This window comes from Bos mutus, chromosome 26 (assembly GCF_027580195.1).
Source record: "Bos mutus isolate GX-2022 chromosome 26, NWIPB_WYAK_1.1, whole genome shotgun sequence".
Classification (NCBI taxonomy): domain Eukaryota; kingdom Metazoa; phylum Chordata; class Mammalia; order Artiodactyla; family Bovidae; genus Bos; species Bos mutus.
The window spans coordinates 6,792,772-6,807,809 of record NC_091642.1 but is presented as its reverse complement, the minus strand read 5'-3'; the positions used below and the strand labels follow the sequence as shown (position 1 = coordinate 6,807,809).

The window sequence follows — 15,038 nt, the reverse complement described above, 5'->3', positions numbered from 1 at the left end:
ACTGTTGTCTTGCACCGTTTTTTTGTGGTGGTGGTTTAGTCGCTCAGTTGTGTCTGACTCTTGGACCCCATGGACTGTAGCCCGCCAGGCTCCTCTGTCCATTGGATTCTCCAGGCAAGAATACTGGAGTGGGTTGCCATTTCCTTCTCCAGGGGATCTTCCCCACCCAGGAATTGAACCCAGGTCTCCTGCATTGCAGGTGGATCCTTTACTAACCGAACTAGGAGGGGAGTCACCATTATTTTGTAAAATGTAATAATGCTGCAGCTTCTGAAAGCTGACTCTACATTTCTGTATTTACCTTGTTGTTACAAAGTTCTTCATTGCAAATAGTTCATGGTCTTGCCACTCACTCCCATAGACGACTCTTAAAGAATATTCTTGCAATGCTTTGATAAAGGAAAAGAAGTTACAGTGATTTAAACTGACATTTATAGTAAATGTTTTTCTGTTTGTAAAGATCACAGTTCAGTTCAGTCTGTATGTGTTAGCCACTGGGCAGTCTTAAGAATCACAGCCCTGCTTCCTTGCAGCTTATAAACACACAGATAATTTTAATGCTTTGTGCATAGTGGGACTTATCCCAGGCACTAATTATCAATTTCTTATGTTACCAGACTGGTGATTGGACATGGTTAAAAGAGTTTTATCAAAGACTTATTGATCAGAAATGGCAGAGGAAGAAAAAAAGCAAAGAACACTGGTATCAGAAGGCTATTCTTTCGAAGTTTTTGTATTACAGGTACTTAGCTATTTGTTTATTTTTATTTGAAGAGAAAAAATGAAATTCTGATATAAAACTTAATTTGAAGCCAGTAAAGGCAATTTTTTGGCTACTGTTATTGTTGACATTTGTCCTGTATTCCTTTTTTTAATGAGATTTATGCTTGGTTATAGAATCTAGTTTTTTAAAACTGGTGGGCTGTTACATAAAGTTAGCTTAAGTAACAATGTGGTTTTTTTTTGCTTCTGATTTGGCCAGTATCAATGGCGATGGAGCTGCTCAGCCTGTCCCGTCTGCCACAGAACAGCAGGAGTCGTCCAGCTCTGATCAGACCAATGATTCAGATGGGGCTTCATGGCCTGCCCCCTTTGAAATGCCTTCTTCAGTCTCTGAAGATCCCAGTGCTTCCAGTCAGGTTAGACATTGCTTAGATGCTAATTCAGCAAAATCATTTAAGGAGACAAAGCCAATTATCCTATGAATAAAAAATAGAGAAATAGGAATAAAAAATATTCTATCAATTTATGTCTTCACAGGTACAAAAAGTCCTTTTTTTAGTTTTTCAGTATGGAATTTACAAGGGTTATTATGGATGGCTAGATCAGATTTTTTTCAAGAAATAATTCAAAGATATTTTTTAAAGTTTTAACCACATTTAAAATAGCTTATTAATATGTTTATCAATACTGATTTATCTCCTCGTAGTCATAAGGAGATATGGTGTATTTAAACTGTGGAAATATTAAGTGCCTTTCAGATATTGAGACTCACAGGCCTGTTTGTAATTTAAATACTAGCCTTCTACCTTAACTTACAGTTGGATTTGTTAGTCCTGAAATAGCTCTGCACATTTTCCCAGTGGAGTTGCTAAGACTTAACCTACATTAACGTTATAAAGCTTTTAGAAAGAAGAGAGAATGGACTGTGACCTCTTTTATCTCATATTTTTGGTTTTATCTCATATTTTTGGTTTCTTCTTACTATTCATTTGTTTTTGTCCTTATTGTGTGTCAAGTAACTCCATAGATGTAAATGGTGCATGTTTATTTTTAGGAAAATTGACAAGCTTGAGGTAACTTGGTAAATTGCATTTCTCCTCTGACTATGTGCTCTCACACACTGAACGTTCATTATTAGATTGTTTCTGTCCTCGCAAATTATAAGGTCATAGGAGACAAAATACCTTTAACCTGATTTTGATTTAGTAGGTTTTCAGATAGAGATGCCTCACTGAACTGTGTAGTGAACTTAATTTTTTTCCAGAGTTGGGAACACTGTAAGGAAGCATAAGGGAGTAATTAGCATCCAAGTCCACATAGTGATAACCCAGGAGGTAGGGAAGTTATTAACATAGAAATGAGAAGGGGCATGGGTGCTGGGTGTTGGCAGGGTTCTGTGTCATGACTTGGGTGGTGGTTACATGGATAATTTGTTTTCTAATTAGTCATTATACTGTATTCTGTATAATTTATGTACTTTTCTGATTTGATTATATGGTTAGACAGCATCACCGACTCAATGGACATGAATTTAAGCAAACTCTGGGAGATAGTGGAGGACTGAGGAGTCTGGTGAGCTATAGTCCATGGGCTCGCAAAGAGTTAGACATGACTTAGCGACTGGCCAACAGCAAAATATGTGATTATACTTTACTGAAGGAGTTTTTAAAAAATTATTTAGTATTCTTTAACTTCAAAACACACACATTATAAAAAGACCACATAATGAAAATTCTAGTCCTGCTGCCCATCTCCCCTGTATCAGCCTTATCATTCTGTCCTTTAAAGGTTACTTTGAAAAACTTTGGAGGCTTTTGAGAATCTATAGACTTGCCTGTGGAAGAAGTGACTGGAATCTATTTAATGCTTCTTATGCCACATACGTTATGCCATGTATGGCGTGTGTATTTTTCATCCTTTTAGCTGCATATGTATTATGTTGATGGTATTGTTTTACAAATAAGTAAATAAAGCTCATAAAAAGTAGATGTTTGTCTGTGGTCACACAGCTGGTGAAGTTCAAGCTAGGGTTTAAACCCTGGTCTTTCTGATCAGAGGCCTGTTCTCACAGCAGTACTCCACTGTGTCTGTATATTCTACACATTTAGACTGCCCTATGAGCAGTCAAGTTGTCTGGGCAATGGCATATCCCTAAGCAGAGCTACCCTGCCTACAAATAATCTTTTACAGAATGGTTTCTGTGACATATATAAATCTCTAAACTTCAATTCATGAATTCTTGCTCCCAAGACTAAATCGGCAAGTTTGAGGCCCATGTTAAGCAATAATAGAGTTTAAGTAGTTCTCTGGTCTGGCCTTGGAGCCAAACTTTTATTAAGAACATTATAACCTAGAAACCTATAAATCCCACTAAAGCAATACGTGGCAAATATAATTTTGGGAATTGATCCATAGGTCAATAACTTGTCTGTATAAATAAACAATAGCGTACATGATTGAAATTCTTTAAGGACCTTTGCAAAGAAGACATGCAAAAGCACTGGAGATCTCCCGCTGCTTACCTCATATTTACTTTCTTTGAAAACTGGTGCTAAGCTTATTAGCACACAAATAGGAATAAGCAACACACACATATGCTCACAGGTACACACACATATGCTTGCTCATCTTGGTTTAATGTTTCTTAATGGTTTTTAATGGCAGCTGCCCTAATGGTTGGAAAATCAGTGGACGCGTTTACTACGTCAAAGGTTCCTCTTCCTATGTCTTTTCCAAAATATATTCCACAGATAATTATAAGAATAATAAGAATAATCTGTAATAAGAATAAAAAGTGTTACAAGATCAAATAAATTTGGGACTAATGGATTATATAGAGGTCATGTAGGTTTTTCCAGTGCAGGACCTCTCAGGAGCCTTTTATGGTGATAATCTTTGTTACTCTCCAAAAGCAAATCCTTGTAAACAGTGTTTTTCAGATCTGACTCTGGGAATTTTCCACCAAGTACCCCAGAGACTAGACTTCTGTGAAAAACACATTAGATTGTGTGAAACTGAGGACTGTTCTGATGACCAGTGTCACAAAAATATGGCTGAGGTTTCTTAGGAAATTTTTAATCCAGTAGTGATGGAATAGGCTTTGAAAGAGCAGTCCTGTTCAGTGCACCCCAAAAAAGAGGAAAAAAAGCTTGGAAAGCTTAAAATAAATCTTTAGTCTTGATCTAAGTAAGATCTCAAATGTGTTTAGCTTATTATAGTGACTGACAATTAGGAACTGAAGTATGCACCCCGTGAGGAGAGGTAATGATTCATATCAGCTGTAATTTACAAGAGCAAGTTTGAGCTGTATGCCTTGATGTGTGGGTGATACTCTTTAACAGTAGGCCATCTGTAAGAAGTTATGACAGCAGAATCACTCCTGTCCTTGCACTTTTCACAGGGAAGTGAGCCTCTTGAACCCTCATACATAGTGGGGCATGTGGCCTCAGCGCCTAAAGAACAAAACCTGACTCCTTTATTCAATGACGGGGAGAACAGTCAGGTATGCTCTCTGTGGGGTCCAAGTCGAGACACCACATCCCCAGTCTACTTCGTCATCTAAGAGCTAGTCTTAAATTGGAATTTATAGGGGAAAAAAAATCCACTTGATCCTAAAAATCTCTTCCTAAGCATCTCTGTGATCTTCTCGCACTGTGGCTTCATTTATCTTTTCTTTGTCTTTTCCTTCTTCTAGTCTTTTTGTGGCTCATGGGGGGAGATTACAGATCCCCTGTTTATTATATAATCTTTCTATTTTATTTCAAATCAAAGGGTCTTAAAAATGATTTTGTTCGGAATATTTTGTGGACGTTTGAAGACATACACATGTTAGTTGGCTCCAACATGCCTATCTTTGGAGGCGGCCGATATCCAGCAGTCAGCTTACGTCTCAGGTAACGAGAATTATGTTCCTTTAGAATCGTGTTCCAGTTTGCTTTCACCTGCTTATTTTGGCATCCTTTCCTTTTTCTAGTTTTTTTTTTTTTCACTTCCCTCCTTCCTGCACCAGTTGAAATGGCCACAGTACGGAAGGAGTGTTTGCGCAAGTGCTGAAAACCCTGTGGCTGGCTTTTCACTCTAGTCCTCAGTAGTGGAGTCAGAGACCTGCTGTACTGACTGAGTCTTAGGTCTGAATCTACAACTTGTGAGAATAGAGTACAGTTTATTTAACCAGTTAAGAAGGTGGTTTACCAGCTTCCTGTTAACTGCTTGTAAGCATTTTTTAATGTTCCAGTTGTACGTGTTCACATCGTCTACCCTGTGTGAGTTCTGACTTGGGCGCTGTGATGTGTGCTGGTCAGTCTTCACTGCAGTTTGTGTGAGGACTGTGCAGTAGGCTCCCAGTCATCTGTGTCGTAGTTCCTCCTGTTGCTCCTGAAAGCTCTTACGGACACCCGTTAGGAGTCCAAGCAAAGCTTATGGGAAGATGTGAAGCACAACATACCCCATGAGCTGCGTATGCATGTCTCATCAGAAGAGAAGCATAAATGGCATTCTCCAACTAGGGAGGACAGATTAAAACATTCTAATGAGGGAAGTAAGTCTCAGATGATTTGTAATGGAACATTTTCATTAATCAAATAACACCAGAAATGTGTTTTTAGGGATAACAACAAACCAATTAATGTGCTTACTGGAATTGACTATTGGTTGGACAACCTGATATGCAACGTGCCAGAGCTTGTCATGTGTTTTCATGTAAATGGAATTGTACAGGTAAGCCTGATACAGTGTGACTTTTGAAATACTCTCTCAACTACAGACTGGGGCAGAAAGTACCTCACTAAAGTGTTTAACACTCTTGAGTAAGGTATATTTTGGCAAGGAAGATAACTACGGCTAAACTGAAATTAGAGTGCTATTACATTTGAGTTGGTGCTGTCAGAATTCTAGATGTTACAGGAGTTTAACTTATAGGTAATTTGTGAGCAGGTCATAAATATTCTAAAATCTACATTTTTAGCTGGAGAACTGTAATTTTAAGGCAAGCACCCATAGTAATTACTTCAAAGTGTCTGAACAGTGAAGGTGTGTGTTCATTATCGTGTACTGCTATTTGGTGTACAGATAAGAATACTTGATGCAGAATGTTGAGGAAGGGCCCAGCAGTAACTGCATAAAGTAGATAGCGAGTCTGGATGACCAGAGAAGGGTGTGGTCGCTTCTGTTTTGACCTGGTCTGTTTTCCAATTGAATTGCAGTTTCTAGTCTTATAGAGTATTTCAGAAAATATGCTCAGAGGCATTTAGGGAAGTGCGAGCCGGAGACAAGCTAGAAAAAAAATGAGGAGGCACTTTAGAGATTGTGATGGTGATAGCCTTGCAGCCTGTCCTCCACATACACCCCATCCCTCCCCACCCCCGTGCTCCATTTCTTTAAAGGAATAGTCCAGAACTCAAAGGAAAAGCAGTGTGCACTGGAGATCCTGCCCAGGTGACTCTGGTGTCTGGGAAAAGAAAAAGCCAAAAACGTATTTTGAGAAAGCTTACTGGGTGAAGTCTACCTTGATTTATCACCTTCCCAGTTGAAAACCATGAGGGTAGAATGGAAGAAAGTGTACAGTACAACTTATTCTGTGGTTGGGACAGAAATGAGATGTGCCTAAGTCTGTGGTTCAAAGTATGGTGATGACTCTCCCTTAAGAGTTATTCCTGTGGTAAACCACCACATTGCTGGCAAGGACGGGTCAGATTCCTTCAGAGTATTAGAGCAGAAAAAAGACCGAGAACCAGTGCCTTAAACTCTCATGCTGCGAAGGTCTCTAATTGCAGGACTTATACATGTGGTCTCTCTTTAATAAGAGAAGTGTTGCTGTGCAGGTTTTCTCAAACTGTCTTTTCTCTGTTTTATAGAAGTATGAAATGATAAAGACAGAAGAAATTCCCAATTTGGAAAACTCTAATTTTTCTACTAAAGTCATAAAAGACATTGCACAAAATATTTTATCATTTTTAAAATCTAATTGTACCAAGGAAGGACATACCTATTGGCTATTTAAAGGTAAGCTAATGTTTCAATGAGTAATCATTGATTTGATTGGCAACTGTAAAATGAGGTTTATTTGGTTTTTTGTTTTGTTTTCTTCCCAGCAAGTGGCAGTGATATAGTGAAGCTCTACGATCTCACTACTCTTTGTGAAGAAACTGAAGACAAATACCAAAATCCATTCACAATGCCAGTGGCTATTCTTTTATATAAGTGAGTGCTTTAAGTAGTTAAGATGAAGAAGTAGCCTTATTTAAAAGTTTTAAGTATATGGCCTCACTATCTATGCCAAGGTTTTAAATACCTTTTAGATTTTCATAGTTTAAAAAATGTGTATGTATATACATCTATATACTGTTGCAAAATAAATAGGAAAAGGGAAAAGAGCAGGGGTGTAAAACGCAATGTTTTGTTGTTTCTTATGCCCTTATTCTGCTGGAAGGAAAGAAGAGCATGCCTAGACTTGAGTCTGGAGAAAATGATGAATGGGCAGTAAAGTTGATATAAACTCCTTTTAGGGTTGCTTGCAACATGATGATGAAGAAGAATCAAAATAAGAAACACTATGGGACGGTTCGAACCCTGCTTCTGAATTGTGTTAAATTGCTGGACAAAAGCAGACATCCTCAAGTAAGATTAATATACGCCCTCTAAAAGAATTTTGGCATTCTGATAGAGAATGGTTGCCTAGACATTAACGCCACCTAATGCATAGTCTGTAACTGCCTGATCTGGTTTGCTAACCAGTCACCACATGTTGTGCCTAATCTGAACTGAGATGTGCTTTAAATGGAAAACACACACTGAATTTTGAAGAGTCTGTGTGTGTGCACATGTGTACACGTTACATATTGAAATATTTTGTGTTTATTGAATCAAATATATTAAAATTGATTTTGCCAGATTTTGTTCCATAAATTTAGAACTCACATAATTTTAACAAAGTAGTGCCATTTTTCCTTTGTATTTTCATTGTTAGAAAGTGGAAAACTATTTTATAGTCTGTCTTGAAAGACCCATTTACATGAATAAGGTCCACATTCTGTACCTCAGTATATAAAATCATCTCTTTAAAAACCTCAGTCTTGCACCCCGTGGTTTTACATCACCCTTATTACAAACCTCAGTGGTCTGAACTTGATAATTGTATGTCTCAGTGTAAGGCTAGTTGTTGTATCCTGTTTAAGTCAGAAAAGATACTTAGTATTATGATTTATGATTTTTTTAAAAGAGTCAAGTTAATTTTAATTGTAGCCATATTCAATTTGGAGATAAAGATTTTCCCAGAGACCAAACCAAGAGAAACTGGTTTCAAAGAAAAGTGGCAGAACACTTTTTGGATTAAATATCTAACTGCAGATTAAGGTGGTGGTTAGTAAGTTAGAAAATAGTGTTAAGGCTATTGCATGTCTGTGATAAAGAATTACTTAAATAATAGAGTAGAATAATGCTGATAACGTAAATGCTAATTTTAAGGGAAACCAGAAATTTCTGGACTTTTTGCTCATTAAGCTCATGGAGGTTTTTCCCCTAGAACTGTAAATTGTATGGTAAATTCCAGTTTCTTGGTTGATACAGAGTGATGGCTTGCTAATATTTTAGTTGTGACACTTTACATATGAAAATTTGTCTCCAGTGAAACACAGTTGTAATTTTTTCTTAAGAGAGAAGGCTGGGAATAGTCTCAGGAAATACACATGTCAACCCATGAGGATTTTACAGTACATTGAGAGCATTGGTACTTAGAATCAGGAATGTTTCTGTGTGTATGCCTGTCTGCAGATCTCCTCAGATTTCTTAGTACAGTAGTAAAGTTCATTTCGTTTTAAAATGCTCAATTTTGGTGAGTCACTAATATATTTTTTTCTTTTTGTAAGATTATTGCTTCAGCCAATTACATGCTTTCAGAACTTTTTCAATTGGATGAACCTAAAAAAGAAGAAAGTTCAGAATCTCCATTAAATGAGAATTCTGATGAAAGTTACAGTGAAGAGGAGGAGGAGATGCCAGACAGCGATGAAAACGGGTCATACAGCACTAGCTCTGACCCATCAGACGATAACAAAGCAGTAGCTATAATTAAGTCTGTTGGAGAGCTGTCCGTTCCAGAAAAATACAAATCCATTCATCAAATCAGGGTAAGCATGTTGACATTTGCATTAAAATTTCATCAATGGAATTAATTGAGTACAGTGAGCCTCTCAAAAGATGGCGTTACTTCAACTAATCCTTCATGATATAGGATCTGATAATCATTAGCTCTATGAAATCTGAAAATCAGTTTTATAATTGTCGCAGGGTCACTGACCCACATGTAAACTGACGGTGGGCAGATGTGTAAATGACACGTCAGTATGTTAATTTTCATGTGGGAGATTTTTCTTTCCAGTGACCAGTGTGCAGCCCCCTCTCCTCAGGGTGCCCCTTCCCAGTTGCTGTGTTGCTGGGAGACAGCATCTGTGGCTTGGTGAACATAGAATCAGAGCGCATGGGCGGCTTGTTGATCCATGTGTGAAGAGACCTGGTACCTTGTCCCTGTGCCATAGGACGGTACCTTTCAGTGACTGTGGGCATGTCAGCTGGGTTGGACATGTCCCTGGTCACTGGGACTGCTCACGGCCCAGTGGACCCTAACAGCTTCCTGCCCGTTAGGTTTCTGTTGGTGTTGATCGCGTTGACTGTCATACCATCCATTTTTTCTAGACAGTGTTTCATTTTTCCAAATTATTACTACTTTCCAGTCGTATTTATAGATAATCTCTTACTTTAAGCTCTGATGTTAACTTTCAGATGGAAATTTTATATTCAAATAGGTTTTTAGAGGATCTCTCTGTCATTCCAAAACATTGCCTGTCCTTCTGACCTCTTCTTCATTTCTCCTCTTGTTTACCTTAGCCCCACTGCCTTCTTCTCTGTCTCTCACGTTCAGAGTCATGCCCACCTGAGGGCCTGTGCATCTGTTGTCACGTGTGCTCGGAACTTACCCTTTCCCCAGACCTTTTTGTGGCTGGCTTTTTCTAAGTTGATTGAAATGTCACCTCCTCTAGGAGACCTTCCCTGACTGCTCTAGATAAAACATGCTCTGTTTTTTTCTCCTTCATGGGGCTGGTAATCTGTACCTGAAATTCCCGTGTGTCTGTGTCCCATCACTGAAATACAGGCTCCCTGGAGGTATGGGCTCCCTGGAAATATAGGCTCTCCTGTATCTCCGTGGCTACAACCCATAAAGTGCACGTGTGCTCAGTCACTCAGTCATGTCTGACTCTTTGCAACCCCATGGACTATGACCCCTTTGTCCATGGGATTTTTCAGGCAAGAATATTGGAGTGGGTTGCCATTTCCTCCTCCAGAGGATCTTCCCGACCCAGGGATCAAACCTGCATCTCCCTCACTGGCAGGTGGATTCACCACCATTGTGCCACCTAGGAAGCCCACAGCACATAATTGGTGTTCAGTAAATATTTGACTAAATCACCGCAGGAAAAAGTCATTAACTGTCCATCTAAATTTTAGTGCACTTGGCAGCTTGAGCAACTCCCAGTACAGTAAAAAAAAATGTTTCTTACTGTAAACAAAATCATTGGTTGTAAAAGTTACCTTATTTGGGAAACTGCTTCGTCAACAGAATGCAGTTACATTTGGTGAGTGGTGTGTTTACAGATTTTTTTTTTTAGCAGAGTACTTTGTATCAATATCAAAAGCATTCAGAAATAGCATTCATATAAACATGTCTTTTGTGTTAGCTCTGCCGTATCTCAGTACTTTCTGGGAACAGACAGTGTGGCTCCAGGGCCCCGGACTCAGCACTCACTCACTGCAAGCTTGAACACAACACCTAACATCTGAGTTTACTTCTCTGTATAATGAGAGCGGTAATTCCAGCCTGTAAGATTCACCAAGTGGAATGCCTCACAGAACTACTTACACATCGTATCACTCAGTAGGCAGAGGTTATTAACTGGCTCTGCTCCTAATTAAGTGTATACATTATACATGAGACCGTGGGCAGTACTGGTTAACATTGCTAAACTGCTGATATTGTGAACTGTGTGTTAGCAAGCATTAGTAGTGCTCGCTGGGGGTGAGCTGACCTATCGGATTAGATGTAGATTTATTTAAAACATTTCTTGCTTGCTTTTTTGGTTGTAATAGAATTATATTTTTAATTTTAAGTACTTAAAGCAACATATACTGGAAGATCTTTTTAAACAAGATTTTTGTTGATGCTTATATCCATTTACTCTGCAATTAAAACAAGATTAGTGTGTAATTGAAACAGTTCATTAACCTTGAAACAGATACCTCACTAAGCTGAATACACAGAAAAGTTCAAAATTTATTGATTTGCAGAATTTTAGTAATTCCTGGGAGATGGAGTTTGTTGTATTGGCAGCATGTTAATAATTTTTAACGTTTGTTTCTGAAGCCCAGTTGTGCGTTTCCAGTTTGTCATGACACAGAAGAGCGCTGTAGGCTTGTGCTGAGCTACGTTCTGGAGGTAAGTTTTAGTTTAGACTTCATTGTTTGAGTAAAGCTTGTACTTGACATGCAAATGGCACTTGTCTGCTGCTGCTGAGTCGCTTCAGTCGTGTCTGACTCTGTGCGACCCCATAGATGGCAGCCCACCAGGCTCCGCTGTCCCTGGATTTTCCAGGCAAGAACGCTGGAGTGGGTTGCCATTGCCTTCTCACTTGTTTATTGGTGTCTACATGTTAATCTTCTTTTAAATAAATTTTTATTGGGAGTATAGGTGCTGTACAATGTTGTGCTAGTTTCTGCTGTACAGCAAAGTGAATCAGCTAAATGTTATTCTGAGTGATATTCTACTGTGATATTTTTCCCCCTTAAAGCATGAATTGAAAATTAGTTTTTCCTAACTTTCAGGCCAAATATAGTTTCTAAAGTATGTTTTCAAAATATAAATTCTCCTAAGTGTATCTGGTTGTCCAGATACTGTGTTATATTTCATTTCCAGTTGATGTTCAGTGACATGTAAACATTTCTCCTTTTTTTTTAAAGGGTTTAAAGTCTGTGGACAGCAGCATCAAAAAAGAAAGTGACCTCCCTGCTGCTGACCCCAACACCCCAATCCCATTAAAATATGAGGATGAATCCACAAGAGGGGGTCCTGAGGGTCTAGAGAAGCAGATGGCCTTGTTTTTGGACAAAAGTAAGTTGAATTGAAGTGCAAATAAGGCCATTTCAATGGAATAATGTACTGGACTTTTATCAGTAGCAGATTTGGGTCAATTAAGGCCTTCATTGAAAGGAATTCAGATAAAGGATACATATGAAAGGAAAGTAGGGGAAGATATCGTTTCATTCAAGTGTAAAATAAAGCAGGGTGATTTCGATCCTTGGTAGATATTTCTAACAAGAGCGTAAGGAACCAGCCTCCTCCTGTCACCCGCTGTGAGGAACTAATGCCCTCAGCCCTTAGGCTTCTCCTGAGAAAGCCTTGCTTCAGTAGGAGGAGTTGAGGGCTTAAACACAAGGACTTAGAAGCCAAACCGCACAGCTTCAGGTCTCAGCTTCACTGGGGCAGGTTGTTTGACTTTGCTGAGCCTTGTTTTCTCTCCCAAAGTAGAGACAAAAGCAGTGCTCCTTTAAAGGGGTGCTGTATGGATTAAGTGAGTTAGTGCAGGTAACGTGTTCACAGCAGTGCGTGTGGCGACTAGCGCTACCAGAGCAGCGGCAGCCTGTTCCCCTCACAGCACTGGACTAAGCTGCATGAGTACTCACAAAGCATTGATCTGTTCAAGGACGTCACTTCACAAGGAACATGTGGGCTTCAAAGTAAAAGTGCTGAGTTTCTCATTTTAATCTAAGTTGTATTTCTTTTCCCAATCCTATCCCCGCTCCCTTTTTTGAAACCAATTTCCAGCTAATTTTAAAAGTATTTTGAAAGCCTGTATGTTTAAAATAGTACCAAGAGCTTTCTGAAAGGGTTTCTCTTCATGAGCGTAAGTGGGGTGTGGCAGGACTCACCTCCCCAGCATTTGTTGTGCCTCCTGTGTGCAGGTCTGAGCTTGTACACACCGGCATTGAGACTCCTGTCTCTGCTTTTTTCATGCTGTTGTCTCTTCTGAAATGCCTTTTCTGTCTGTTCCTTCCTCCCCCTCTCAACTGTTGAATATCCTGCTCTTGTTTAAGGCCTCTGTGTTCACCACCTCTGTCTGAGTCACAGTTCCTTGGTTCCCTCACCGCTTTGTCCTGTAAGCACTTCCTGAAGCCTGCCTTAGTCATCCTCAGCTGTGCTTAATGGTTTTATACACACACACAAATACACTTGTGAGTAGAACCTCATCTTTGGTTCTCTGACAATGCCTCACACATCGAAAATGCATACAGTAGCAGAGGAAAAAGAAATAAAGGCATGAATAAAACCATAAAAGAGCCTTAAATACTTTTCATTTGTATTTTGAAAGACTCAAACATTAGAGCTGATCAAAAAAACAAGAAATCTTGAACCTGGAAGATGCTGAGCATGACATAATAAGTGGTGAGGAACCATTTTAATGTTTAGAACAGGAGTTCTACTGTGATTAAAGCTGTGCTTTAGGAAAGTGACGGAGAAGGCAACGGCACCCCACTCCAGTACCCTTGCCTGGAAAATCCCATGGATGGAGGAGCCTGGTGGGCTGCAGTCCATGGGGTCGCTAAGAGTCAGACACGACTGAGCGACTTCACTTTCACCTTTCACTTTCATGCGTTGGAGAAGGAAATGGCAACCCACTCCAGTGTTCTTGCCTGGAGAATCCCAGGGACGGGGGAGCCTGGTGGGCTGCCATCTATGGGGTCGCACAGAGTCGGACACAACTGAAGCGACTTAGCAGCAGCAGCAGCAGCAGGAACGTGAACTTTGGGGCAGGTTGACCCATAGGCTAGAGAAAGGAAGTAGATGGCAGTCATGAACCCAGTGATGTCAGTGACCCCCAGAGAGAGTGACAGAGTTGACAGCTGCGTGGAAGCAGGGCTTTGGAGATCTCAAGAGTATTGAGACACTGCTGTTCTATTAATACTTCGCTGCGTTTTAGTAGCTTAGTATTTACCAGTTTTGTTGTAGCTGTTAATTGTACCGAAGCCTGGTGTGTTTATATCAAGAAACAATTTTTTTTTTTACAGTGAGACTTATATTCAAATAAAATGTGCGTCTTTTCCCCCTCATGTCGTAGTGGGCTCCCTTCAGAAGGGTAATTATTCCAGTCAATCTGGAATGATCCCTGGTTCTTGGCAACATAAAATGAAGCTGCAGCTGATTCTCAAGTCATCAAAGGCCTATTACGTCTTGTCTGATGCAGCCATGAGTCTTCAGAAGTACGGAAGAGCATTACGATACATTAAATTAGCTTTGCAGAGCCATGGTAAGTCACTGCAGATGAATATGTGTAATAGCTTTGGGAGGAGAGATCAGAGAAAGCATCTGAATCACAGTGAAATTTTACTCAGTGAAATTTTCATGTAAAAAATTTTTTTTCACCTTGTATGTTTCCTAGTATTTTCCACTCTGGTTTAACAACCCTTCATTTTGAAATACAGGAAAGATTTTCGTAAGTTTTACTGTGTCCTTTCATTTTTAACGTGCTGTGTTTTTTCTCCTTCCTGCTCTTTCCACATAGATACTTACTGCTGCCTCTGCACCAATATGCTTTCTGAAGTGCTGCTGTTTCTTTCTCAGTATTTGACGCTCTGCGGTGATATCCAGCTAATGCTGGCCCAGAACGCAAGCAACAGGGCGGCACACCTTGAGGAGTTCAATTACCAAACGAAGGAGGACCAGGAGATCCTGCACAGCCTCCACAGGGAGTCCAGCTGCCAGGGTACGTGAGGGAGGGGGCCTGCACTGTGGCTCAGAGAAGTGCCAGAAATGTCAGGGTTTCATCGTTTCTTAATGTTAACATTGAACACAATCCTGTGTATTTGTGTCTAAAACGGTTTTGAAGTATTTTGTAATTACTAATTATACAACTGGAACTAACTAAAAATAATCTCTGGAGACGATCATATTAACCATTTTACACTGTCTTTCTGTAATAACCCTTTCGTCAACTGACCAACCCATGATTTTCTTTTGAAAAGGAATTAGCAATGCGTAAAAATGAATGTTTTACCTTCTGAATGGTTCCTGGGGGCTAAGATACAGAGGTCGTTATTTTTTGAACTTGGTTCACGGCTGTGTTTTTGGAGTCGTCAGATTTTAAGCCTGGGAGATGGGAGACTTTAGCCCACAGCAGCAGTATTCCTCCTCTTAGCTCTATCCAATAGATATAAGCACCTGCGATTAGGGCAGTAAATGAGACATAAGGTGCTTTTGTAATGTATCATGAAAT

At 39.6% G+C, this 15,038-nt stretch overlaps 1 protein-coding gene across 4 annotated transcripts in view; it reads left to right on the top strand.

The window, feature by feature from the left end:
* EDRF1 (erythroid differentiation regulatory factor 1) overlaps positions 1-15,038 on the top strand; it is a 33,785-nt gene that overhangs the window by 5,110 nt on the left and 13,637 nt on the right. For 3 of the 4 annotated variants that reach the window (XR_011462729.1, XM_070363316.1, XM_005902863.3), the window contains exons 5-17: positions 618-742; positions 983-1,139; positions 4,124-4,225; positions 4,495-4,616; positions 5,328-5,439; positions 6,576-6,723; positions 6,813-6,921; positions 7,227-7,338; positions 8,586-8,846; positions 11,135-11,206; positions 11,728-11,878; positions 13,884-14,072; positions 14,328-14,528. Coding sequence is in view for 3 of the 4 variants with exons in the window: in XM_070363316.1 (XP_070219417.1) it covers positions 618-742; positions 983-1,139; positions 4,124-4,225; positions 4,495-4,616; positions 5,328-5,439; positions 6,576-6,723; positions 6,813-6,921; positions 7,227-7,338; positions 8,586-8,846; positions 11,135-11,206; positions 11,728-11,878; positions 13,884-14,072; positions 14,328-14,528 (1,861 nt within the window). In the remaining variant the exon portion in view is untranslated. The remainder of the gene's footprint in view (positions 1-617; positions 743-982; positions 1,140-4,123; positions 4,226-4,494; positions 4,617-5,327; positions 5,440-6,575; positions 6,724-6,812; positions 6,922-7,226; positions 7,339-8,585; positions 8,847-11,134; positions 11,207-11,727; positions 11,879-13,883; positions 14,073-14,327; positions 14,529-15,038) is intronic. The other variant, XM_014480493.2, reaches the window with a different exon arrangement.